Below are 25,392 nucleotides of genomic sequence, written 5' to 3' on the forward strand. Positions count from 1 at the left end.
TCAGCAATGCAACGAGCAGGCCGCTCACAAACACATACGAAATGATATCAACAATCCATTGTTTTTATTATTTTACAGCACTTTTTTTAAAATTCATAAATAGAAATCACGCAACGGAGTCCGTAATGTCGTGGGATTTTGTGACAAGAGAAAACTTAACAGGGAACAGAAACAAATCAAAAGAAAAACCCAATTCAGTACAATGCATATGTTTATATAAATACTCAATATACATGTTATAAATAGGCATATACACCAACATCACCACCAACCCAGGGGTAAGAGCATACAGTGTGGCGGCCAATATAAGCATGTTGGGGACTGGCAACCTCTACCTTTACACCCGGGAAACAAGGGATTATCAATGTCCCTGTTCAACTGCCAACAATACAAGGTGTTCTTTTTGGGGCCTATATACATGCGCATGGCAGTCAGTGATCATTAATATCACCTCGTGCCCTTCCCTTCTACGGTATGAAATATCTGGACACAATATGGTTTCTTAACACACAGGGGGTATGTTTCAAGTTCACATCAACGCTGCTGCCGCCACCACTACCGGTGTCTGGTTTTCAGACCTTTTATTTGCTAGAAATAAGATTTAACATAAGGGAACATGAAGACTTGTGAGTCAGTCAGTGGCTGTTAGCCTTTGTGGTTGGACATTGGCTTGGCCTGTGCGTGCAGGCATGGATATTACTGAAACATAGGGTTCTCTCTTGCTCATTCCGATGGATTTGGTGAGCTCTAAACAAGTAAAGGTGGCCATCAATGTAACAATTATGAGTTTTCCTGCAAAATAGAACAATAAAATTCTACCTGTCTCTGATGATTCAGCACTAACAGTGTTCGGTGCCTTCAAACGCATCCTGTCAAAGTTTTCCAGCCAGCCCGATGGACGAACCGACCGTTACCCAAGTCTTCTGCTGATATTGGTCGGCTTGTCTCCCGCCATAAACACCAAATATTGTATTGTCTTCATTCCCTACAATATTATTGGTGCATCTATGTCCACCTTAATTTAAAAAATCAAAGTAAGCTATAAAAACAAAGAGCACGGCCTGGCTGAACACCTGGATGAAATAGAAAAGTGCATACAGCATCAGACTCACACACACAGTGATGAAGATCAAGGTGTATGGGCTACAGAAGATTTATCAACATTTGTTGGTCACCTGCTGCCCTTAAAGGAGAAGAAAAGTCTTCTTGCACTTGGGGGTGCCAAATGTTAGGCACCCCCAAGTGATTGTATTTACTTACCTGAAACCCTGGGCCGGTGCTCCTATCAGCAGAAAACTGCACCGGCCCCGGGTTATACCAGTGAGCACCACAGAGCCATCCTCTTAAGTCTTCCTCTTTGCGCGGCTGCACATGCGCATTAGAGTGAATAGCCGAACTTTAACTAAAAAGTTAGTTGGCTATTTCATTCAACTGCACATGAGTCTGCCCCAGGAAATTGGAAGAAAGAAGAAGCCGGAAGTGGATCGCTCCGTGGTGCTCACTGGTATAACCCAGGGCCGGTGCAGTTTTCTGCTGATAGGAGCACTGGCCCGGGGTTTCAGGTAAGTTAATACAATCACTTGGGGGTGCCTAACATTTGGCGCCCCCAAGTGCAAGACGACTTTCCTTTAAAAGTCTAGATTTCTGTGCCATGAGAGATTTGGCTCTGGCCATGCACTGGTCAATAAAAGCCCCTTCAGACCAAGTTGGGAGCTTACTAGCCTTTATATGGTGCCTTCCGACACTCCGCCCAACCAATCACTCGCTGAAAATCAGGAAGATATTTAATAAACAGGTTAGAAAATCCCATCCAAAGCGGCTGATTGATGCAGTCCTCTCCAGACAGGGCACCCAAGGCCTCATAATGATCCAATTGTTGACCCAGGGGTCAAATATTTGTTTCTTTCCAATGTGTCACAAAGCAACTGTGGCCTCGCCAGATGAGCAGATCTTTGTATGGCCAGCTTTAACATAAATACAATTAATAGAGGCAGGGGGAAAGACATGGCACTGGGTGGGCAGAAGAAGTGATAGAATAAGGAGGATATACATTAAAACAAATGAAGGGGAAAACACTGAGAAACAGTTAAAACTAAAGAGTGTATGTGAGTAGGAAGCATTGTGATAATATTCATCCCATGGATCTGTTGGAAACGACCACCTCTATGTGTTGAGAAATTAAAATTCATATATTTTCCATTTTACTGGTTTAGCTCTCAATTTTAGCCTTGCCTAAGCTGCCATTGTCCAAACTGGCCAGCCTTACCACGTCCCATAGTCCTCCTGTGTGTTATAATTGCACAACAAGAAGGCAAGAGCAGCCAGATAAATTAAGCCTTCTGTACATGAGAAAACTCATGAATGTTTATCATCAATTAAACAGGGAGACATAAGAAATACTCTATATTCCAGCACAGCGACTGCTTATAATGAGCTAAACGGTAAAATGGGGCTTGGAGTTTAAACTGGCTGTTAGGAGTCAATTACCCTAGCAACCAGGGAGCAGATTTGAAATTGTAATGAAAAATGAAGCATAAAGGGTCTAAAAAGAAAGAAGAGTAATTCAAAATTCTTAACGATAAAAGCAAAGTGGCACAGTCTGTGTTTTTATTGGTTTCAGGGGTCAGTGGCCTGGCAACAAGACAGCATTTTCAGTTGCAGGCTAGAAATCAGTGGAATATTAAGACTAATAAATAAGAAACATATAATATTATTAGATGAGAGTCTCTAGTGTGCAAGTAACCTCTGCCATCCAGACCATTGCAACTGCTCCAGTAAACATTAATAAATGTGCTTGTGACTCTACAAACCTCAATGAAAATCCTAACGGCCAATCAAATTGAACGACACGTCCTAATACTGTCCCCTGCAATGGCTTTAAAAATGAACCAAAAGAAAATGGGTGGAAATTGTGTAAAATGAAAATATAATAGTGTAGGACCCTGCCCTAAACACAAAAGCAGATTTATTTTAAAAAATAAATGAATGGGCCTTTAGAGTGTAAGCTCTTGTGAGCAGATGTTTTTATTCTGCAACCCTTGTTTGCTAAGTCATTGTAAGTTGCCAGCACTATATAAATAATGATGATGATAATGATACTCTGTTCCTATAGCCCTACAGTTCTCCTTTCACAAACTAACCGTCTATCCTACATCTGCCCTAGGGCTGTGGCCCTCAACATCTAAAGGGGTCCCTACCTGCTCTAGGGGCTCATTCCTGATTTAGTAGGGCAAAGCAAATATCGAGGTTAAAGGCTTAACCCTAGGGCCTTTAACCTTGATATTTGTTTGCCCTACTAAATCAGGAATGAGCCCCTGGAGCAGGTAGGGACCCACAGCCTGTTGACCCTTAAATTACCGGAAATATTGGAGGGTGTACATTATATTTCGATATATAGATCCTTGCCTGTGCATTAATTATTCATTTGTTGCTAAATGCCGGCTGTTAGAACTGGTTCATACACTGGTACACGGTGCTCAGTTTGATCTTTTACACTAAAGATTTGGGACCATAAAATGATGTAAGTTCATATACACAATAACAACAAGCCGTGCTACTGTAACCAAACAATAAAAATTATAAAACCCTACACATAAATGATTTATCAGAATCATCATCTCACCTCTGGGACAAATGGAGTGTTAAATGGATCACAAAGGCTGCAAGGAAAGCACCTTTGTTCCGCAAGAGAGTATGCCGAAGAGCTCCTGCAGGATTAAAGGGCAAGTTCATCTTGGCATTCAATAACTGGCTTTTCTAGTGGGGGGGGGGGGGTCACGAACATCCAGAAACAGCATATTCATTCTGAGGATAGATTTTTAAAGGAAAGTTCTGAACTGTTCACATGTCTAATCTGAAATCATGCAAGGTAATACTGGGGCAAGGAGGCAGGAAAGTACACTGCATGTTTTTTAGAAGAGGAATGCCGCCTCTAAGGGTCAGGCCAGACAAGCAGATTCGGGGAGATTAGTCGCCCCAGCGACAAATCTCCTCTTCTAAGGGGCGACAATCTCCCAGAACTGCCTTCCCCTGGCTAAAATGAAAATTGGCTGCAGCAATGCACACGCGGCGATTCGTTTTCCGAAGTCGCCCCGAAATTTCCTCATGAGGCAACTTCAGGTGACTTTAGAAAACAAAGCGGGACATGTGCATTGCCGCAGGCAATTTTCATTTTAGCTGCGAGAAGGCAGTTTGGGGAGATTGTCACCTCGTAGAAGAGGAGATTTGTCGCTGGGGCGACTATTTTCCCCGAATCTGCTGGTGTGGCCAGACCCTAAGGCGATTAGGGTCACTAGCGGGTGCATAACACATTGGAACCTCCCTGGTGATTTGAAGCCTCCTTTAGAGAAACATCAAGATTTGTTCAGGATGCAGATTGATTTTTTGCAAACCAAATCTGAACCCTTTAAAGGAGCAGTTCAGTGTAAAAATAAAAACTGGGTAAATAGATAGGCTGTGCAAAATAAAAAATGTTTCTAATATAGTTAGTTAGCCAAAAATGTAGTGTATAAAGGCTGGAGTGACTGGATGTCTAACATAATAGCCAGAACACTACTTCCTGCTTTTCAGCTCTCTAACTCTGAGTTAGTCAGTGACTTTAAGGGGAGCCACATGGGACATAACTGTTCAGTGAGTTTGCAATTGATCCTCAGCATTCAGCTCAGATTCAAAAGCAACAGTTATGACCCATGTGGCCCCCTCAAGTCACTGGTTACTGCCTGGTAACCAATCAGTGGAAACGTAGGGGTATATTTATCAAAGGGTGAAGTTAGAGATCTCCACAGTCCGCATAGTGAAATACCGCCTCTCTCCGTTCGTTTCTATTGGATTTTTAAAGGCGTATTTATCAAAGTGTGATAGTGAAAGTTCATCATATGATAAATACTCATTTAAAAATCCCATAAAAATAAATGGAGAGAGGCGATATTTCACTCTACGGACTGTGGAGATCTCTAACTTCACTCTTTGATAAATATACCCCCAAGAGAGCTGAAAAGCAGGAAGTAGTATTCTGGCTATTATGTTACACATCCAGTCACTCCAGCCTTTATACATTACATTTTTGGCTAACTAACTATATTAGAAACATTTTCTATTTTGCATTGTCTATTTACCCAGTTTTTATTTTTATACAGAGTAAAGGACAACAGAAAGTGAAGCATGTTTCAGATATTGCATTTTTGTTTAGATTTTGGCCAAATCTGAATATGCAAATAAGTATGTCTACTTCGGTATTCGACAAAATCTAAAAAGTTGGTGCAGCCATAGTTTAACCTGGAGAGCAATTAAAACCCACAAAGAACAAAATATTAAGACTTTTTGCATTCAGTTTTAGAATAGCACATAACAGACACCAGAAGCCTTAAAGCAGGACTAAACCATTATAAAAAGGCTGTTTTTATATGAACTTACTAACCCAAAGGTTCAGCCCTATAACAGTAATGATCCAGGCCTGCAAAGTTGCCCACAGCAGCTCTCAATCTTGTTAGGCCGTATGTTGGGTGTCAGTGGCACCACTAGTGTTCAAAGCTAAGCTTAGGGGGTCATTAGAAATCATCAAAACATCAGCAGAAAAGTGAAGTTATATTGGGCATAGAATCTAATGCCACAGGACTGATTATTAAGTTCTCAAGCAGAATGCACTGGTTTCTATGTTGCCATGTATAATGTGAATCTTAGTCTTGTATCATGACTTTTATATTGTAAATATACAAATTTATTGTGATTCGGTCCCTAAGATCAGCAGCACAGAGCATGTGCAGTGAATCAGCAGAAAAGAAGATGGGGAGCTACTGGGGGCACCTTCATAGACAAAGATCTTTAAAAGGTCACCCCCGCAGATGTGGCGTCCTTGGGATCCAGATTTGTGGGCAAGCCACAAAGGCCTGGGCCTAGGGCGGCAAAATGCTGGGGGCTGCAAGCTAACCACAATTGAACCTGTCCCCACCACGCTCCGGACCTGGCACTCTGAGCCCGCCCTCCCAGTGCCGGAAAATGGGAAAATTGCGAAGGAGGCGAGTGGCGGCACTTTACGAGAAGGATGGGGGGTTGTGAAGAGTTGGGGAGTGCAGGGGAAGTGCGAGTGGGTCGTGGTGGGGGGGGTCTGGGAGGTGTGCAGCCTAGGGGTGCACCTTTTAGAAATCCAGCTCTGCTTGGGATGGTATTGAAGCCTGAAAACACGTTTTATCGTCGAATTCTCTGTTGGTGGATCGTTCTGCTTTAAACCTTTCATCCAAAGCAGCACACAGGAGTGAAAGAGAAAGTAAACAATCACTATTTAAAGTTAATCTTCATATTCTGATTCATATATGCGTCTCTTGGTGCCTGTAATTTGGACGTCTGGATACAGAATGGATGTCCAGCTTACAAACACAAGGAACTACAGCGCTGTGAAATATGCTGGCGCTATATAAATAAATGTTAATAATAATGTTAATAACTCAACTGGACAATCATTAAAAATATCCCTCCTTAACTAAAGGATAGATGTTTTAATGACTTCACACTTGCCCTGACTCTGCTGAACTGACATAAGGGCTACTTGCTTTTTTTCTCTCGTCTCCTATTTACAGCCAGAAGACCATGAAAATCAATGGGAACAAAGCACTTTATGCCCATAAATAGGCCCCAGTTTGCTTCAAACTCAGCCTACTACAAACCAGTCCCTTCACTTATCAAATAAAGAACATAAAACAATTACTTCAATGCATTAATCCATATGCTTAAACCCGTAAATAATCAAGGAGATCCAGGTTATGAAATTAAACAAAAATAAAAAAGATATTTGTGACTGTACTGGTGATAAATAAAAAGGGAGGCAAAATCTGAGAGTGGGGGGGGAAGGAGGACTCTGTTCAGTGGCAGGATAAGATCTTATTAAAAAAATGTTCTGAGAGATTGTTTCATACAGACATAAAAAGCCGTTTCGTGGGCTGTTAAAGGAGGCCATTCAGTAGCAGACCTGAAATCCACACCCCTAACTGGATAAGAGGACAGGTGAGGCCTGTATGAGGACCAAGGCTGGCTGTCGGAGTCCTGGTTTGATGGCTGATTCAGATTGTGACGGATAAACTGGAACTCCAGTTAATGTTTCAAATTCCATCAATCTGCAAAGACATAAAATCTGGAATAGGTACCTGGACAAATCAACATCACTCTGTCCACAATGAATGAGGTGATAAAGGGATAGGGACTAGTGATGTGCGGCTCAGGGTTTTTCCCGACCAGCACCCGCCTCCCTCCACCCGTGCCCGCCAGACTTCTGGGTTCCTTTTATACACCTGTGGCACCCCACCCATGACGTCACAAAAGGGGCGGGGTGCAAATCTATAAAAGTTCAACCCAGAAGACAGAAGCCAGCATTTGCAAGGTCACCCGGAAAGGTGGGTGCGAGGTTGGCTGAACCCGCAGGTATCGGCCCGACCCGCACATCACTAATAGGGACATGTTCCAATTTGTTTTTGTTTTTTTTAATTTCTATACAATTTTATTGGTTTTATCAAGATATTGTGTTATTGTTTTTCCATCATGTGTAACATTCGTATCTAAACATCCGGTTCCGTGTTGTTATTGTTTCATTTCGCAGCATACAATTTTGCCTTGGTTTATGGTTCGGAGTCTGTAACACATAATAGTTTAAACTACATCATACAGTCAGTATCTTTATAACAAACAATTTAACTTTGTAAACAGTATGAGAAAACACTCAAGGGTGAACATTGTTATTAAAAGGGAGATTAATATTAGTACCGCTACTACACTGGTTGTCTGCTGTTTACTAGAAACTTACTATAGAGAAAGAAGGGTGTGGGGGGACATCGGGCCCATAACTGTATACAATCCATGGATTCCAGGCTAGTAAACATTTCTTATGGAAATCAAGCTGCTGGTCATTTTTTCCTGGGTCATGATCAAGTCTACCCTGGCCTTGACTGGGTCTATTGGAATTTGTATTTGTTTCCAAGCCTTTGCTATAGTCTATTTGCTGTCATAATGGTGGTAAATAAGCGAAATCAGGTTTTACTCCCATCAGCACCACGCCAGGGTCCCTAGGGACTGAAACTTCAAAAACCGAGTAAACCATATTAAGGATTATTAGGGCATTAGGGCATGTCCACATCGTACCGGTTTCACCGCAGCCTGTAGCAACTGGAATTGGCTGAGGGTGCGAATTCTGCAATGCACGCTAGTACTAAGTACCGTCTAAAAAGTACCTTGTAGTAGGGACATGTTCCAATTTTTATGACTATACAAGACTTGCCATTGCTAATTTTTGCTTCTAAGAATAACCCCAAAGCCTCCCCCAAGCCCACAGCTACTAACCCATGACACAGGTTGAAGGAGAACAGATTTGTGACATTGAGCCTGAGACAGGGCAATGTTAAAGGAGAAGGAAAGCTACTGAAGCAGTTTATTGCCAATAGATTAGCCACAATGGTGCAAGCTATAACACTATATATATTCTGTAGAATGCATTGCCATACCTGAGTAACAGCTCTAGAAGCTCTCTCTGTTTGTTTAGGGTAGCAGCTGTCATATTAGCTTGGTGTGATATCACTTCCTGCCGTACTCTCTCCCTGCTCATTCATAGCTCTGGGCTCAGATTACAGCAGGGTGGGGAGGAGGGAGAGGAAAAGGGAGGGGAAGAAAGGACAAACTGAGCATGCTCAAGCCCTAGCCCTGTAGGTTTAAGATGAAAACAGAAAGTCTGATACAGAAGCCCATGTATACACAATAGAAGTAAAAAAATCTGTGCTTCTTTTAACAGAGGACTCAGAGCAGCATTACTTTGAGGTTTTACTGGTGTATTTATATAGACCTTTCTGATAAAGCTTACTTAATTTTAGCCTTTCCTTCTCCTTTAACGACTGTGGCTTTGTTTAGATTTGTCCTCCAGCCTATCAGAACTATGCAACTTCCTCTGCAGAAGTAGCAAGCTGTGATTGGATTGCAGTATATAGAAATGTGCTGATGCATTACCTGTTGTCACATGGTGCGACTATACTCAATCCCACTCTTAGCGGAGATGCTGGACCATGGCAGCAGACTGCGCAGAAGAGTGTGAGCCTGGCGGCATATCCGTTGTGGGAGAGAACAAGGACTAAAACCTGCCAGTGCTGATCCCAAGTGCTGCAAATAATCCGTGCAGGGTGGTTAAGGAGAAAACTGAGCAAGATCAATGCAGAAGAGAGACACATAAGAACAAAAAGAGAAGAACACAAAACAGAAATCATACTGCTTATAAATATTGCTGAAATCCTAACGTAAGTAACATGATATGCAGGATATACAACGGTCCAGGGTGGGTGGCCTCCATTGAGGTAAAGCACGTAAGTGTAGGCGTCTTGCAGTACCCCACGAATGGAGTAGTAATAGGGCAGGTAGTGGTGCTGGTGGAAGTGCCTGTTCTCATAGAAGCGGATGGCATTGTTGTTAGTGGTCAGGACATGGAGGTACAAAGCCTTGCAGTGGTCCTGGGCAGTGCTGGAGATGTGGCTCTTTAAGCTTTCCAGTAGCAGGGATCCTGGCAGGGAGGACAGGGCATTCATCAGACAGGGTGCTTACCCACAAGAGTAATAACTAGTAAATACTAAAACTAATAATATAATAATGCCTAACCTGTGGCATCCTCAAAATGAACATTAATGGCAATAACGTAAAGGAAAACCTTACCTCCAAAATTAATATTTAACCAACAAATAGTTTATATCAAATTAAGTGGCATATTAAAGAATCTTACCAAACTGGAATATATATCTAAGTGAATATTGTCCTTTTACATCTCTTGCCTTCAACCACCATTTCGTGATGGTCTGTGTGCTGCCTCAGAGATCACCTGACCAGAAATACTGCAGCTCTAACTGTAACAGGAAGAAGTGAGGAAGCAAAAGACAGAACTGTCTTTTAATTGGCTCATGTGACCTAACATGTATGGTTTGTTTGTGCTCACTGTGAATTATTTGATTCCAGGGGGCGCCTTTATTTTTTAAAACAGCGTTTTTTTATTTATGATTACCCAATGGCACATACTACTAAAAAAAGTATATTATTATGAAAATGTTTTTTTTTTTACATGAAGCAGGGTTTTATACATGAGCTGTTTGGGCAATATATTTTTTTATAGAGACCTACATTATTCAGGGGGTATCGTTTTCCTTTAAAGTACTCTGATGAACAAACCAAGGAAAATTAGTTCTCCCTCAACAAATTTTATTGATGTTATTGTCTTCATCTTCCCAGGTACTTCTCAGGCACAAAATATAGTGATTTTGTTTTAAATCCAATGAGCATTGCACAGTGTCTTTTCCATCATGTTTAGTCATTCAGCCTGCTGTGTTCCTTAAATAACTGATGCAGAAGCTGAACAGTTTTATTCTTCAACACTTGAAGCCCAGGTAACATAAGCCAGTGCTTATCACAGATATGGATGACTAACCATTGGGGGCACAGCGGATGTGCCAACCTGCACGGACGACTGGGTTAGAAGCAGTTACTTTGTAAGGAGGTTAAGGTGTATATCGGGCTACAGCTACGATTTTAACAGTGTTGTCCTTAAAGGGGAACCATTGAGAAAATGGAAATGTAATATAAGCTTCTTCATACTGAAATAAGAAACGTTCTAAATACAATCAATTAAAAATTCAGTACAGTTTAAGAAATAATCAAGTTTATCTACACTTCCCTTTCTCGTCACCGTCTCTCTTCATTCTGTCTTTTTGCAGCAGTTGGGTGTCAGATATTCATTGATAGATCCAATAGATCTTATAGGGGGGCTTCCTTTCCTTGCAGATGTGTTAGAGCTCAGTCAAAATCATAATTCCAGTACAAACAAAATCTAACAAAATAACTGCTTTTTGCACAAATCCTGCATGTAGAGAGACAGAATGTCTGGTGATTTTAATAGAGTGAGCTCTAATACATCTTCTAGGCAAAAGGAGCCCCCCTATAAGATATATTGGATCTAACTGTCAATGATTATCGGACACCCAACTCCTGCATGAAGAGAGAGCGAAGAGAAACAGATGCGGAGAGAGGGATAGTAAAGATAAACTTGATTATTTCTGAAACAGTACAGACTATTTACTTATAGTATTAGAACGTTTCTTATTTCAGTACGCATTAAATTTTCATTTTTGCAATAGTTCCCCTTTAACAAGGGAGCATAGTACTCACACCAAAACAACCAAAAATGTTACACTACTAATAAAAGTCATAATGTGCCACACATGTTTGTGCAGAGCCAATGTGATATCTGCAGAGACAGAGCACTGAAAGTAAAGATTCAATAACCACCAAAAATAAAATCTTTTTAAAACTATTCAATTACAGATCTGGCATATTTTATGGCTACTCCATAAACCTATAATAAGGGATTATGATGATGTTTGAAATCTGTATAAAACTGTTTTTATAAAGCGCATTTATAAAAACAGGTCTGCCCAAGAAGGAACAGATCCCTTATGCATTACAACAAGGGTTGTCTTTTTTTTTTTTTGTCTATTTTTATCCCCTGACAAAGATCCTTTACCGGATGAAATGAAATGTGTTGTGTTCCTTGTTGAGTTGCCTCTTTGTGCTAAAAAAGTGAAATAACTTTTATTCAGAGTGTGTAATCCATTGTATATATTTAAGTTGCTGGGTGGATCTTCTCCCATCACCTTATGATACTTGCATTATGCTTTATATAACATTTCCCTGATTTTACACAATTTTTTTATGGTCCCCTGAAAAATGTAAAATGGGAGTTTAACTGTATCTGGAAGTACAGGAGCTTGACTGTTACACAGTTTTTATGTCTGTAACCTTACTCTTCAGTCTCAGGTCTGGCCCCAGGGCCCACTGAAAAATAACAGTATTCACTTCCTAGTGTGCTCTTCACCTGATTGGATTTATAAAAGCCTTCCCAACTGATCAAGCCCTGTCCGTCTGGAGTTTTGGTCCCATAAAAGGTCCAATAAGATGCCCAATCATTTGACCAGTTTTGATTGATTGGAGTGTAGTTTCAGATTAGCCTCACTCACCAATACCCTGTTTTCGGAATTCCTTTACAACACCGAGGCTGAGGATGTATGCCACTTGGGTGTCACCTGAGAAACTGGATGCCAAGATATCACCATCCTAAAAATGAAGGAGAAAAACACTGAGACCCTGCTCTTTACCATGCCTAATTAGCACCAAACACAGTACACTGGGAACATATTTGGGCATGTGCTTACTAACCTCTTTGTGCACTTTGGTCCTGCTCTTGATTTCTGCTACAATCATTCCCACAATTTGCCCATAGTAGGTGGCAGCCAAAGAGAAGAATTTCTTGTTCGATGTGATATCTCTGTACCACGAATCGGGGTACCTGCAGGCAAGATTTGATGTTAGTACAGGCATGTACAGGCATTTAGGCGAATAACCTACTGCCTGTTTCTCCTAAGGGTAACGGCACATAGGCAGATTCGGGGGGGGGGGGTAGTTGCCCCGGCGACAAATCTCTTCTTCTTCGGGGGCGACAATCTCCCCAAACTGCCTTCCCCTACCTTTCTGCAGGCTAGAATGAAAAATCTCCAGCGGGATGACACTCGCGGCGCTTCGTTTTCCAAAGTCGCCCGAAGTTTCCTCATGAGGCAGTTCGGGGAGATTGTCACCCCAAAGAAGAGGAGAATCTCCCCGAATCTGCCCGTGTACCCTTACCCTTATAGCAAACTCACTCGATGGGGAACCAGACGGCACATAGCTCCTTTACTGTGTCTATGTCATCTTGACAAAGGAAGCGCAGGGTGGTGTCGGTGAGGGCAGCGGGGGGCTCCTCCTCGCTCATTCACACCTGAAATGGACAGACGATTCAGAGAAAGTTAATAAAATAAAAAAATGGAACCTGGTTAGTGTGAGATGGGCTAAAAGGAGCCAAAAAGCCCTTTGCAAGCAAAGTGAAGCCTACTGAAATCAGAAGGTATTTACTTGTCTCATGCCATACACATAGCACTGCCTAAACACCAAAAAGGAGAATTTTAATTCTCCCATAAGGCATCATGGGTGGAGACATGCAAATCACTCCTTTATGTCCCTGTATCAACTATGCACCCACAACTGCTGGTTTTATAGCACAGATACAGCCTAATAGTTCAGAGCCATATATCCAAACTTGCAGACAGCCTGTTTCCATCTTGTTCTCATCAGTGCAAGATATTGGAACTTGGAACCTGGTGAGGGTGAGACGGGCTAAAAGGAGCCAAAAAGCTCTTTACAAGCAATTACATGCAAAGTGAAGCTTTTTGAAAGTTTAAGCAGTGATAGGTGTATGGCATGAGACAAGTAAATTCCTTCTGATTTCAGAAGGCTTCACTTTGCAGAAAGTTAATAAGAATAAGTGAAGCAAACAGATTTATTAACAACATGTGGATTTTCCAGGTACAGACTGAGCCATGCCAGTTTTTTTGCATAAACGCATGGCACATTCTAGACAATCTCCTACATATACACACACAACCACCCTCTACTACACACACACACACACACACACACACACTAGTATACCTTCAGCCAAGCCCGGACTGGCAAATGCCAGGAGGGCTGCTGTATTCTTAAGATTGGCTTGGCAGCAATAAATTAGGTGAGGAATCACTCCATTTGTTTGATTAGGGGTCAGATAAGATAGTGTCACAATAATAAAAGGGGCGGACTAGCAGCGTCTATAAGGTGAGGACCTCAGTAATTGTGCAATGCCCAGTGTTCATCTTCATTACAGGCATTTGATTTTGTGCCATCATTCATTAGACTATATTGAGACTATATTGGAAGACAAGTGGGGCACTTGGTTTAAGATGCATCACTGATCATTATAATTTGAATGGGAATCTTTTTGACTCCATGCTTAGTACCCGGGTACTTTTATTATTGTGACACTATCTTATCTGACCCCTAATCAAACACATGGAGTGATTCCTCACCTAGTTTATTGCTGCCAAGTCTATTTTTCTCAATATGTCTGTGAATGTATTTTAAACTTGGAACAAATAAAGTATGTTTTTATATTTATTCCCAGCAGTGAGAGACACCCTTCTTAAAGGGGACCGGTCACAGAGACATAAAAAGCTGTATAATAAAAGTAATTTTCAAATTAAACATGAAACCCAAATTATTTTTTTTTCTTAAAACATCCCTACCTGTTATAAACTGGTTTAACAATCTCAGCTGTCAATCACATCTTGATTTCCCCTCCTCTATGCCTTAGGCATAGAGGCGGGGCAGGTAATAATTTACACTTTTGATTCTGCACTTCCTACATGTCACTGCACTCCCCACATTTCCCCCTCCTCACCATCTAACAGTGCATGGGTTTCAGCGTTAGGTGCCCTATTCTGGTGAATAAACAAGATTTTGGTATGATGCAAAACTTTCCTAAATAATAGTGGCCACAAAATGGTGGCTTCCTGCTTGATTTAATTGTGAATTCCAAGACTAACAGAAACAAGATTTAAAAAATTTATATAGTGTAAGTGAAGTTTATTTTGCTTGACTAGCATCATAAAATAGGATTTGGAATTATTTCTTAGGGTGGCAGGTCCCCTTCAAGTAATTCTCTTTGACTAAGCCACAGGGATAGGTATTTTCCCCCCTTTATATATAGGGTAAGAGTAACCTTTTAATCTTTTTTGTATCTAAAATTCAATGTAACTATTTATGTGTCTATTAGGTAATCTTTTTCAAATCTTAAAATCTCAATCTTTTTCAAATTTATCAGATTCCCTAAAGAGCAAAGTGACTTACGCTAGCGAAAATTTGCCAGTGTAACATCATTTCGGAACGTCACCAATTCCCTAACAGGCGCAGGCGTCACTTTGCTAGCGAATGAGATAGACGCTAGCGTTGCTTCGCACTCTAACGCCAGGCAAATTTTCGCTCTGGTGAACAGACGTAACTCCACAAATTCACTAAGATGCGGATTTTACTGAATGTTACCTCATTCCCCAGACTTGCCATCGCCAGCTCAGACCAGGCAAAGTGCAATGAAGTGCATAGGACTTGCCCAATTTTTAGTCCCAAAAAACGCTGGTGTCGTTTTCCTTTTTTCAGAGTGATAGCCTGCAAAGGTCTGTAAATTTTATTTTGGGTAACCAGTTTCCCCCATACATTTTCTAACATATGGAACATAAACTATACACTGGGCTCATGTGTAGGGCATTATAACAACTCTGTTTTATTTATTAAGGTTCCCTGGACTTGTGTAATGTAATATATTTGCTGCAACATATACGTCCATGTAACTTTATCATTTCCCGCCGTATGCAAATTAGGCAACGCTAGCGCATCTTCGCTTTGATTGCCGAAGTAACGATAGAGAAAATTCGCAAGCGTTTGGCACCCTGGACGCAACTTCTCACTTTAGGGAATTGCCGTTGTCCTATCGAATTTACGCCTGGCCAGTGTCGGACTGGGCCGGTGGGACACCGGGGAAAAAAACCAGTGGGCCCCAGGCTCTTGTGGGCCCTGCCGGCCCAGATCCGCTACTTTGTCGGGGTCGCGGTAGAATAGGAGATCTGCGCATGCGCACAAAGGTAGCGATGCACGCGTGCGCACAAGCGGGCCGGAGCGGGGCCCTGGGGCAGTAGCCCCGGTCGGCCCCAAACCCCCCAGTCAGACCCTGAGCCTGGCGAATTTTCGCCGCTTAGGGAATTTGCCCCCTTGTGTGCCAGTGTGTTTCTTTTCTACTTGGATTGGGAGGTTGCCATATCCTCCAAACACTGGGCACCAAGCTTATCTGTGAATATTATAAGAAGGGTGTGCGAGCGCTTATCTATTATATACTGTACTGGTGTAACACAAAGAGATAAATGGATACAGCAGGATTCTGGGATGGGGACTGTCTCACCTTGTATCCGGAGCAGGATGGTCTCAGGACGGCTGCAGCCGACTGAGCCCTGAGCTCCCACACAGCTTACAGAGAGTCCATGCACTAGGAATAAAAAAAAATGATGTTTATTTATAAGTATATTCTGACCCCAGTCTCAGCGAACACTTGAGATAGTTCAAGGAAACCCCAAAAAAAGTGATTAATGATGACACAGGGTTTAATCAAGTTACGGCATTATAATCCCACCATGGCACAGCAGAGATGTACGGAAGGTGATTCAGTGCCGTTACTAATGCAGGACTAGTTCACACACCAGGAAGGTCCTGTAAAGCAGGACATAACAAGGGGCCGTGAAAATGGATTGCAGTTATACAATCGAGAGGAGGGCGGTCAAATATCCTATAATAAAGAGAGCTGACAACATATATTCAATGGCCCAGCCTGGGACAATTATAGGCTTTCATTGATTGCTCCCCAATGCTTTCATTTATTAAAGGGGACCACCTACCAAAATGGAATGGAATGGAATTAGCCTTCCAATAAGCATTCATGACATGTTTTTAGTGGTTTGAAAGATATTTGTAAGCATAATTGCTATTCAAAGCAGTCGGACTGTTGACATTCTCTGCACTGTTGGTTCTGGCTCCTAAAACCATGTAGCAGAAGCCAGCTTATTAACTGAACCGAAGAACTGATTTCAGCTATGATAAGATAAATATGAGAAAGATTGCATGGGCCTATGGTGAGCAAGTGGCTAAATCGCAACCCTATTAATATGATTAATAAATAAACTATTATAAACTATTAATACTATTAATAAACCCTATTAATACCACTGCTTTCATTCAAGGTGTGCAGTGTATTTAGGTTCATATTTACATGTTTTATGGTTAACAGGAACCTTGCCCTTTTGCAGACCCTACATTTTGTCTTAAAGGAGAACTAAACCCTAAAAATGAATAGACCTAAAAATGCCATATTTTATATACTGAACATATTGCACCAGCCTAACGTTTCAGCTTGTCAATAGCAGCAATGATCCAGGACTTCAAACTTGTCACAGGGGGTCACCATCTTGGAAAGTGTCTGTGACACTCACATGCTCAGTGGGCTCTGATTGGCTGTTGAGAAGCTAAGCTTAGGGCTCGTCACTAATTATCCAGCAGAAAATGAGCTTCCCCTGTAATATAAGCTGATGCTACAGGTTTGCTGATTATTAAATTCTGATGCTAATTGTACTGGTTTCTGTGCTGCCGTGTAGTAATTATCTGTATTAATTACTAATCAGCCTTATACTATGAAATTTATATTCTATGTGTACTGTATATTGTGAGTGGGTCCCTAAGCTCAGTAAGTGACAGCAGCACAGAGCATGTGCAGTGAATCAGCAGAAAAGAAGATGCGGAGCTACTGGGGCATCTTTGGAGACACAGGACTTCCCTGCTAAAGGGCTGTGGTTGCCTTGGGCTGCTACATAAGGCCAAAACATAATCTACAACATTTCTAGCTACTTCTTTCGTTTAACGTTCCTTGTCCTTTAAATGGTCACTGGACCCACTGCCTCATTGGAGTCATTTAATTAGAACAACTCCAACTCCTTTACAGTAATGCAAATATGCTGCTCTTCAATGAGGACACATTAGCTTTTTCCACCTGAATGTCACTACCTAAAGGGAAGGTTATGAATTCGTTATCCAGAATGCTCGGTTTTTCAGATAACAGATCTTTCCTTAATTTGGATCTTTCAACCTTAAGTCTACTATAAAATCATATAAATATTAAATAAACCCAATCGGTTTTGCTCTCAATAAGGATTAATTCTATGTTAGTTGGGAACATTGGGATCAAGTACCAGCTACTGTTTTAACATTATGGAGAAAAGGGAAATAGTTTTTTAAAAATTGGATTATGTGATTATAATGGAGTCTATGGGAGATGACCTTTCCATAATTCGAAGCTTTCTGGATAATGGGTTTCCGGATAACGGAACCCATATCTGTATTTCAAATGACAGCACCCAAGAACATAAGAAATGACATCAGTTTTGTGATCCCTGCAGTGCCCTGTTACCCAGGAGTTATTTATTAATTAGCCCAGTAATAGAAGGTAATATCACTGCTGGGATTCAGGTTACAAGGCTGGCAATAGGGATTGGGCTCTGTGCATCAATGGGAGATCTGGTTGGAATGAGGAAACATCTTAACCACAAAGCTGAAAGTCGCCCTGATCTTTTTTAAATGGGCCTGATTTAGAACATATATGAACCCAGACACAAATGAAAGTAAAGACACCATGCAAAACTGTGTGCTATTTATTAGATGTAGTCACATATAGATATATAACTGATGTCCTACCAGCTTACCCTCTCGCTGTGGTTCAACTACAACTCCCACATACCATCAATGCCAATCTCCCACAAGGTTTTGATTTCACTGCTATAATTTGAAATTATTTAATCTTATTAATCACGCCTTCTCCTATTGATTTGTCATTTTAAGTTGCAAATATGCTCTCTGGTTGCTAGGGGAATTAAGCCCTAACTACCAGACAGCAACCTCTTAATTGTAAGCCTAAGAGCTGCAGAACAACAAAAACAAAAGATAAACATTTCAGAACCCATCATTGCTGAATCTCTATGAATCCTGTTGCCTACAGCACACTATGGGTTAATTGTAAGTCTTCAAGTGTTAGTAGGAGGTAAGCAGGTGCAATAAATGTATAGGAGAGCTGTATAGGATAAATAGGAGGGTTGTATAGGAGAGCTGTATAGGATAAATAGGAGACCTGTATAGGAGAGCTGTACAGGATACATAGGAGAGCTGTATAGGAGACCAGTATAGGAGAGCTGTATAGGATACATAGGAGACCTGTATAGGAGAGCTGTATAGGATACATAGGAGAGCTGTATAGGATACATAGGAGAGCTGTATAGGAGAGCTGTATAGGATACATAGGAGAGCTGTATAGGAGAGTTGTATAGGATACATAGGAGAGCTGTATAGGAGAGCTGTATAGGATACATAGGAGAGCTGTATAGGATACATAGGAGAGCTTTATAGGATACATAGGAGAGCTGTATAGGAGAGCTGTAAAGGAGAGAGCTGTATAGGATACATAGGAGAGCTGTATAGGAGAGCTGTATAGGATACATAGGAGAGCTGTATAGGATACATAGGAGGGTTGTATAGGAGAGCTGTATAGGATACATAGGAGAGCTGTATAGGAGAGCTGTATAGGATACATAGGAGAGCTGTATAGGATACATAGGAGGGTTGTATAGGAGAGCTGTATAGGATACATAGGAGGGTTGTATAGGAGAGCTGTATAGGATACATAGGAGAGCTGTATAGGATACATAGGAGAGCTGCATAGGAGAGCTGTATAGGATACATAGGAGAGCTGTATAGGATACATAGGAGAGCTTTATAGGATACATAGGAGAGCTGTATAGGAGAGCTGTAAAGGAGAGAGCTGTATAGGAGAGCTGTATAGGATACATAGGAGGGTTGTATAGGAGAGTTGTATAGGATACATAGGAGAGCTGTATAGGATACATAGGAGAGCTGAATAGGATACATAGGAGAGCTGTATAGGAGACCTGTATAGGAGAGCTGTATAGGATACATAGGAGAGCTGTATAGGATGCATAGGAGAGCTGTATAGGATGCATAGGAGAGCTGTATAGGATGCATAGGAGAGCTGTATAGGATGCATAGGAGAGCTGTATAGGAGAGCTGTATAGGATACATAGGAGGGTTGTATAGGAGAGCTGTATAGGATACATAGGAGGGTTGTATAGGAGAGCTGTATAGGATACATAGGAGGGTTGTATAGGAGAGCTGTATAGGAGAGTTGTATAGGATACATAGGAGAGCTGTATAGGATACATAGGAGAGCTGTATAGGAGAGCTGTATAGGATACATAGGAGAGCTGTATAGGATACATAGGAGAGCTGTATAGGATACATAGGAGGGTTGTATAGGAGAGCTGTATAGGATACATAGGAGGGTTGTATAGGAGAGCTGTATAGGATACATAGGAGAGCTGTATAGGAGAGCTGTATAGGATACATAGGAGAGCTGTATAGGATACATAGGAGGGTTGTATAGGAGAGCTGTATAGGATACATAGGAGGGTTGTATAGGAGAGCTGTATAGGATACATAGGAGGGTTGTATAGGAGAGCTGTATAGGATACATAGGAGAGCTGTATAGGAGAGCTGTATAGGATACATAGGAGAGCTGCATAGGAGAGCTGTATAGGATACATAGGAGAGCTGCATAGGAGAGCTGTATAGGATACATAGGAGAGCTGTATAGGAGAGCTGTATAGGATACATAGGAGAGCTGTATAGGATACATAGGAGAGCTTTATAGGATACATAGGAGAGCTGTATAGGAGAGCTGTAAAGGAGAGAGCTGTATAGGAGAGCTGTATAGGATACATAGGAGGGTTGTATTGGAGAGTTGTATAGGATACATAGGAGACCTGTATAGGAGAGCTGTATAGGATACATAGGAGAGCTGTATAGGAGACCTGTATTGGAGAGCTGTATAGGATACATAGGAGAGCTGTATAGGATACATAGGAGAGCTGTATAGGAGCGCTGTATAGGATGCATAGGAGAGCTGTATAGGATACATAGGAGAGCTGTATAGGAGAGCTGTATAGGATACATAGGAGAGTTGTATAGGATACATAGGAGAGCTGTATAGGAGAGCTGTATAGGATACATAGGAGGGTTGTATAGGAGAGCTGTATAGGATACATAGGAGGGCTGTATAGGAGAGCTGTATAGGAGAGTTGTATAGGATACATAGGAGAGCTGTATAGGATACATAGGAGAGCTGTATAGGAGAGCTGTATAGGATACATAGGAGAGCTGTATAGGATACATAGGAGGGTTGTATAGGAGAGCTGTATAGGATACATAGGAGGGTTGTATAGGAGAGCTGTATAGGATATATAGGAGAGCTGTATAGGATACATAGGAGAGCTGCATAGGAGAGCTGTATAGGATACATAGGAGAGCTGTATAGGAGAGCTGTATAGGATACATAGGAGAGCTGTATAGGAGAGCTGTATAGGATACATAGGAGAGTTTTATAGGATACATAGGAGAGCTGTATAGGAGAGCTGTATAGGAGACCTGTATAGGAGAGCTGTATAGGAGACCTGTATAGGAGACCTGTATAGGAGACCTGTATAGGAGACCTGTATAGGATACATAGGAGAGCTGTATAGGAGCGCTGTATAGGATGCATAGGAGAGCTGTATAGGATACATAGGAGAACTGTATAGGAGAGCTGTATAGGATACATAGGAGAGCTGTATAGGAGAGCTGTATAGGATACATAGGAGAGCTTTATAGGATACATAGGAGAGCTGTATAGGAGAGCTGTAAAGGAGAGAGCTGTATAGGAGAGCTGTATAGGATACATAGGAGAGCTTTATAGGATACATAGGAGAGCTGTATAGGAGAGCTGTATAGGATACATAGGAGAGTTTTATAGGATACATAGGAGAGCTGAATAGGATACATAGGAGAGCTGTATAGGAGACCTGTATAGGAGAGCTGTATAGGATACATAGGAGAGCTGTATAGGATACATAGGAGAGCTGTATAGGATGCATAGGAGAGCTGTATAGGATACATAGGAGAGCTGTATAGGAGAGCTGTATAGGATACATAGGAGGGTTGTATAGGAGAGCTGTATAGGATACATAGGAGGGTTGTATAGGAGAGCTGTATAGGATACATAGGAGGGCTGTATAGGAGAGCTGTATAGGAGAGTTGTATAGGATACATAGGAGAGCTGTATAGGATACATAGGAGAGCCGTATAGGAGAGCTGTATAGGATACATAGGAGAGCTGTATAGGATACATAGGAGGGTTGTATAGGAGAGCTGTATAGGATACATAGGAGGGTTGTATAGGAGAGCTGTATAGGATACATAGGAGAGCTGTATAGGAGAGCTGTATAGGATACATAGGAGAGCTGCATAGGAGAGCTGTATAGGATACATAGGAGAGCTGTATAGGAGAGCTGTATAGGATACATAGGAGAGCTGTATAGGATACATAGGAGAGCTTTATAGGATACATAGGAGAGCTGTATAGGAGAGCTGTAAAGGAGAGAGCTGTATAGGATACATAGGAGGGTTGTATTGGAGAGTTGTATAGGATACATAGGAGAGCTGTATAGGATACATAGGAGACCTGTATAGGAGAGCTGTATAGGATACATAGGAGAGCTGTATAGGATACATAGGAGAGCTGTATAGGAGCGCTGTATAGGATGCATAGGAGAGCTGTATAGGATACATAGGAGAGCTGTATAGGAGAGCTGTATAGGATACATAGGAGAGTTGTATAGGATACATAGGAGAGCTGTATAGGATACATAGGAGAGCTGTATAGGAGAGCTGTATAGGATACATAGGAGGGTTGTATAGGAGAGCTGTATAGGATACATAGGAGGGCTGTATAGGAGAGCTGTATAGGAGAGTTGTATAGGATACATAGGAGAGCTGTATAGGATACATAGGAGAGCTGTATAGGAGAGCTGTATAGGATACATAGGAGAGCTGTATAGGATACATAGGAGGGTTGTATAGGAGAGCTGTATAGGATACATAGGAGGGTTGTATAGGAGAGCTGTATAGGATATATAGGAGAGCTGCATAGGAGAGCTGTATAGGATACATAGGAGAGCTGCATAGGAGAGCTGTATAGGATACATAGGAGAGCTGTATAGGAGAGCTGTATAGGATACATAGGAGAGCTGTATAGGATACATAGGAGAGTTTTATAGGATACATAGGAGAGCTGTATAGGAAAGCTGTAAAGGAGAGAGCTGTATAGGATACATAGGAGGGTTGTATTGGAGAGTTGTATAGGATACATAGGAGAGCTGTATAGGAGAGCTGTATAGGATACATAGGAGAGCTGTATAGGAGACCTGTATAGGAGAGCTGTATAGGATACATAGGAGAGCTGTATAGGAGCGCTGTATAGGATGCATAGGAGAGCTGTATAGGAGAGCTGTATAGGATACATAGGAGAGCTGTATAGGAGAGCTGTATAGGATACATAGGAGAGCTGTATAGGAGAGCTGTATAGGATACATAGGAGAGCTTTATAGGATACATAGGAGAGCTGTATAGGAGAGCTGTAAAGGAGAGAGCTGTATAGGAGAGCTGTAAAGGATACATAGGAGAGCTTTATAGGATACATAGGAGAGCTGTATAGGAGAGCTGTAAAGGAGAGAGCTGTATAGGAGAGCTGTATAGGATACATAGGAGGGTTGTATAGGAGAGTTGTATAGGATACATAGGAGAGCTGTATAGGATACATAGGAGAGCTGAATAGGATACATAGGAGAGCTGTATAGGATACATAGGAGACGTGTATAGGAGACCTGTATAGGAGAGCTGTATAAGATACATAGGAGACCTGTATAGGATACATAGGAGACCTGTATAGGATACATAGGAGACCTGTATAGGAGAGCTGTATAGGATACATAGGAGAGCTGCATAGGATAAATAAGAGAGCTGTATAGGAGAGCTGCGGCGGTACAATGTTGTCCTATTGCTACATATGTACATCAATGTCCCCCCAGCACTCGCATTTATCATGGATCAGTCCCCTGACTACACACGTACCTTATTCCTGTGACCCTCAGCGCTGAACACACCGAGATCTCCGCACCCTACCCCCCACCCCCCAGTACAGGCAATCCCCGTTACTTCCGGTGTGACAGACGTTCCACGGGCCGGCTCGTTGTTTTTGCTGTCACCACTACGGGTACTCGCGCGGGTCAATACTTTGACACATGAATGCGCGCATACAGGCAAGATTTCCCCATAGCAACCGAATCCAATAAAAATAGTACAATCTGACTTGTGGGAAAACAGTGCGCATGCGTCGCCAAATAACGACTATAAGGACTGGTTCACTGGCAGATTTGTTAGTGTTTGCCCAACAGCAACACATGAAGGCAGTGGTGTAATTAGATATTACTGGGCCCCACAGCCAAATTAATTTTAGCCCCCCCCCCAACATATGTTGGGGTTGTCCTTTTTTTACTAATATATGTTGAAATTGCCCTGTACATCATCATGGGCCCCTGCTGCAACTAGGGTTACCACCACCTTCTCTGGAAAAAAAACAGGCCTTCCTATAGATTTATATTTTTCCATATTAATAACATTGGGGTCCACCATCATTTTCACCGGATTTGTGGCAAAGGTCCATCCAAGACTAGGGTGGCAAAATATTATGGGCTGAATGCTGCCTAGCCGCTTTCCGGGGAGCACTAGGGAGCGCTGTGCAGACAGGGACTGATTATGCGACACCCAAAAGCCACATGGTCCCAGCACCTGCCGCATCTTGCGTACACGCCTCCTCCTCCCGAGGATGTACGGACCTAGCGATGGCTCCGTAGCCCTTCTACCCTCCCTGCTCTCAAGCCCCCAGTTCTCCTCAGGGATGCAGCTGGGCGGCGTGCTGCCCCTACAATTTTGCCGCCTAGGGCGGCCTTTGTGGCCTCATCACAAATCTGGGCCTGGGTGCAAGCACGCTCACGGGAGGGGGTATGCGGGAGGGCGCACGGCCTAGGGGTGCCCGCCTACAAAATCCGCTGCTGGGTCTGCTTCCTCTGTAGTTACGCCCCTGGCAGTGTCCTAACAAGATGTTACTGGGCCCCAAAGCAAATTCAATTTAGGACTCCCAAAAATTGATAAGGTGCCCTTTTCTACCAAGATAAATTAATACTGATCTTTAATTAGGGCCTCTACACTCCTGGACCCCCCAAGCGCAGGGTCTGCTTCCTCTGTAGTTATGCCTCTGCATGAAAGCAAAACCGATATTGTTCAGTTTATAGATTGTCACACAGTTCACTTCGGTCTCAATTCTGTCTTTGGTGTTGCAAATCAATTAGTCCTGAGAAAGAAGAGATGGCCCTTTTAAACCCGAACAACTACATATAAGTATTTAGTAAGAGCCTATGTCCTTGTGATTTTGTAGCAGCAATTTGTTGGTTCAATTCTCCCAAAGATGGGACCCCAAGAATATATAAGACATTATCATCAATGTTGGACTGAGTGCCATTGCATACCTCCCAAAAAAAATTTCCGCATGTAGCGCAGCAATTTTTTGACCACACCCCTTTCTGTGGCCACACCCCCTAATTACCATGTTTGTTTTACAAAATTTGGCAGGTTATGAAAGTTTGAAAATATTTCTCCTTCTCTAAACTGTGTTTTTGTGTCTCAAAATTGTTACAAAGTATCTTATTTGCTCTTCTGGGCTCTCTGCTAAAAGCAAATTAAGTGAGAAACTTTGTTTCTTTTTCTGGCTGTTCAGTGCAGAGAAAAGAGGGACTTTCCAGTACAAATGAGGGACTGCGGGTTGAGCTGTCAAAAGAGGGACTGTCCCTCCGAAAAAGGGACAGTTGGGAGGTATGCCCTTGGGAGACCTGACCTCAAGGCCCATTGCTGATAACATCCAACATCACCTCGCCATGCCAATGACATCCATCCACA

The 25,392-nt window shown here is 42.1% G+C and overlaps 1 protein-coding gene across 2 annotated transcripts; it reads right to left on the reverse strand.

Moving 5' to 3' along the window:
• Window positions 1-5,257: 5,257 nt before the first annotated feature.
• Window positions 5,258-23,723, reverse strand: LOC108703194 (N-alpha-acetyltransferase 60-like). 2 transcript variants are annotated; one of them, XM_018239260.2, is made up of 8 exons: window positions 23,512-23,718; window positions 15,860-15,943; window positions 12,699-12,814; window positions 12,220-12,349; window positions 12,021-12,117; window positions 9,289-9,523; window positions 8,980-9,142; window positions 5,258-7,106 (listed from the first exon to the last, which is right to left on the reverse strand). In XM_018239260.2, exons 3-7 carry the CDS (start codon window positions 12,806-12,808, stop codon window positions 8,986-8,988), a joined length of 729 nt encoding a protein of 242 aa, XP_018094749.1. In that variant the 5' UTR covers window positions 12,809-12,814; window positions 15,860-15,943; window positions 23,512-23,718; the 3' UTR covers window positions 5,258-7,106; window positions 8,980-8,985. The 2 variants fall into 2 exon arrangements, with proteins under 2 accessions (XP_018094749.1, XP_018094750.1); XM_018239261.2 differs by lacking the exon at window positions 5,258-7,106 and adding an exon at window positions 7,134-7,618 and having other exon boundaries at window positions 23,512-23,723.
• Between the last annotated feature and the right edge of the window lie 1,669 nt (window positions 23,724-25,392).

The sequence above is a fragment of the Xenopus laevis genome, chromosome 9_10S, assembly GCF_017654675.1.
Source record: "Xenopus laevis strain J_2021 chromosome 9_10S, Xenopus_laevis_v10.1, whole genome shotgun sequence".
In the NCBI taxonomy this organism is placed as follows: domain Eukaryota; kingdom Metazoa; phylum Chordata; class Amphibia; order Anura; family Pipidae; genus Xenopus; species Xenopus laevis.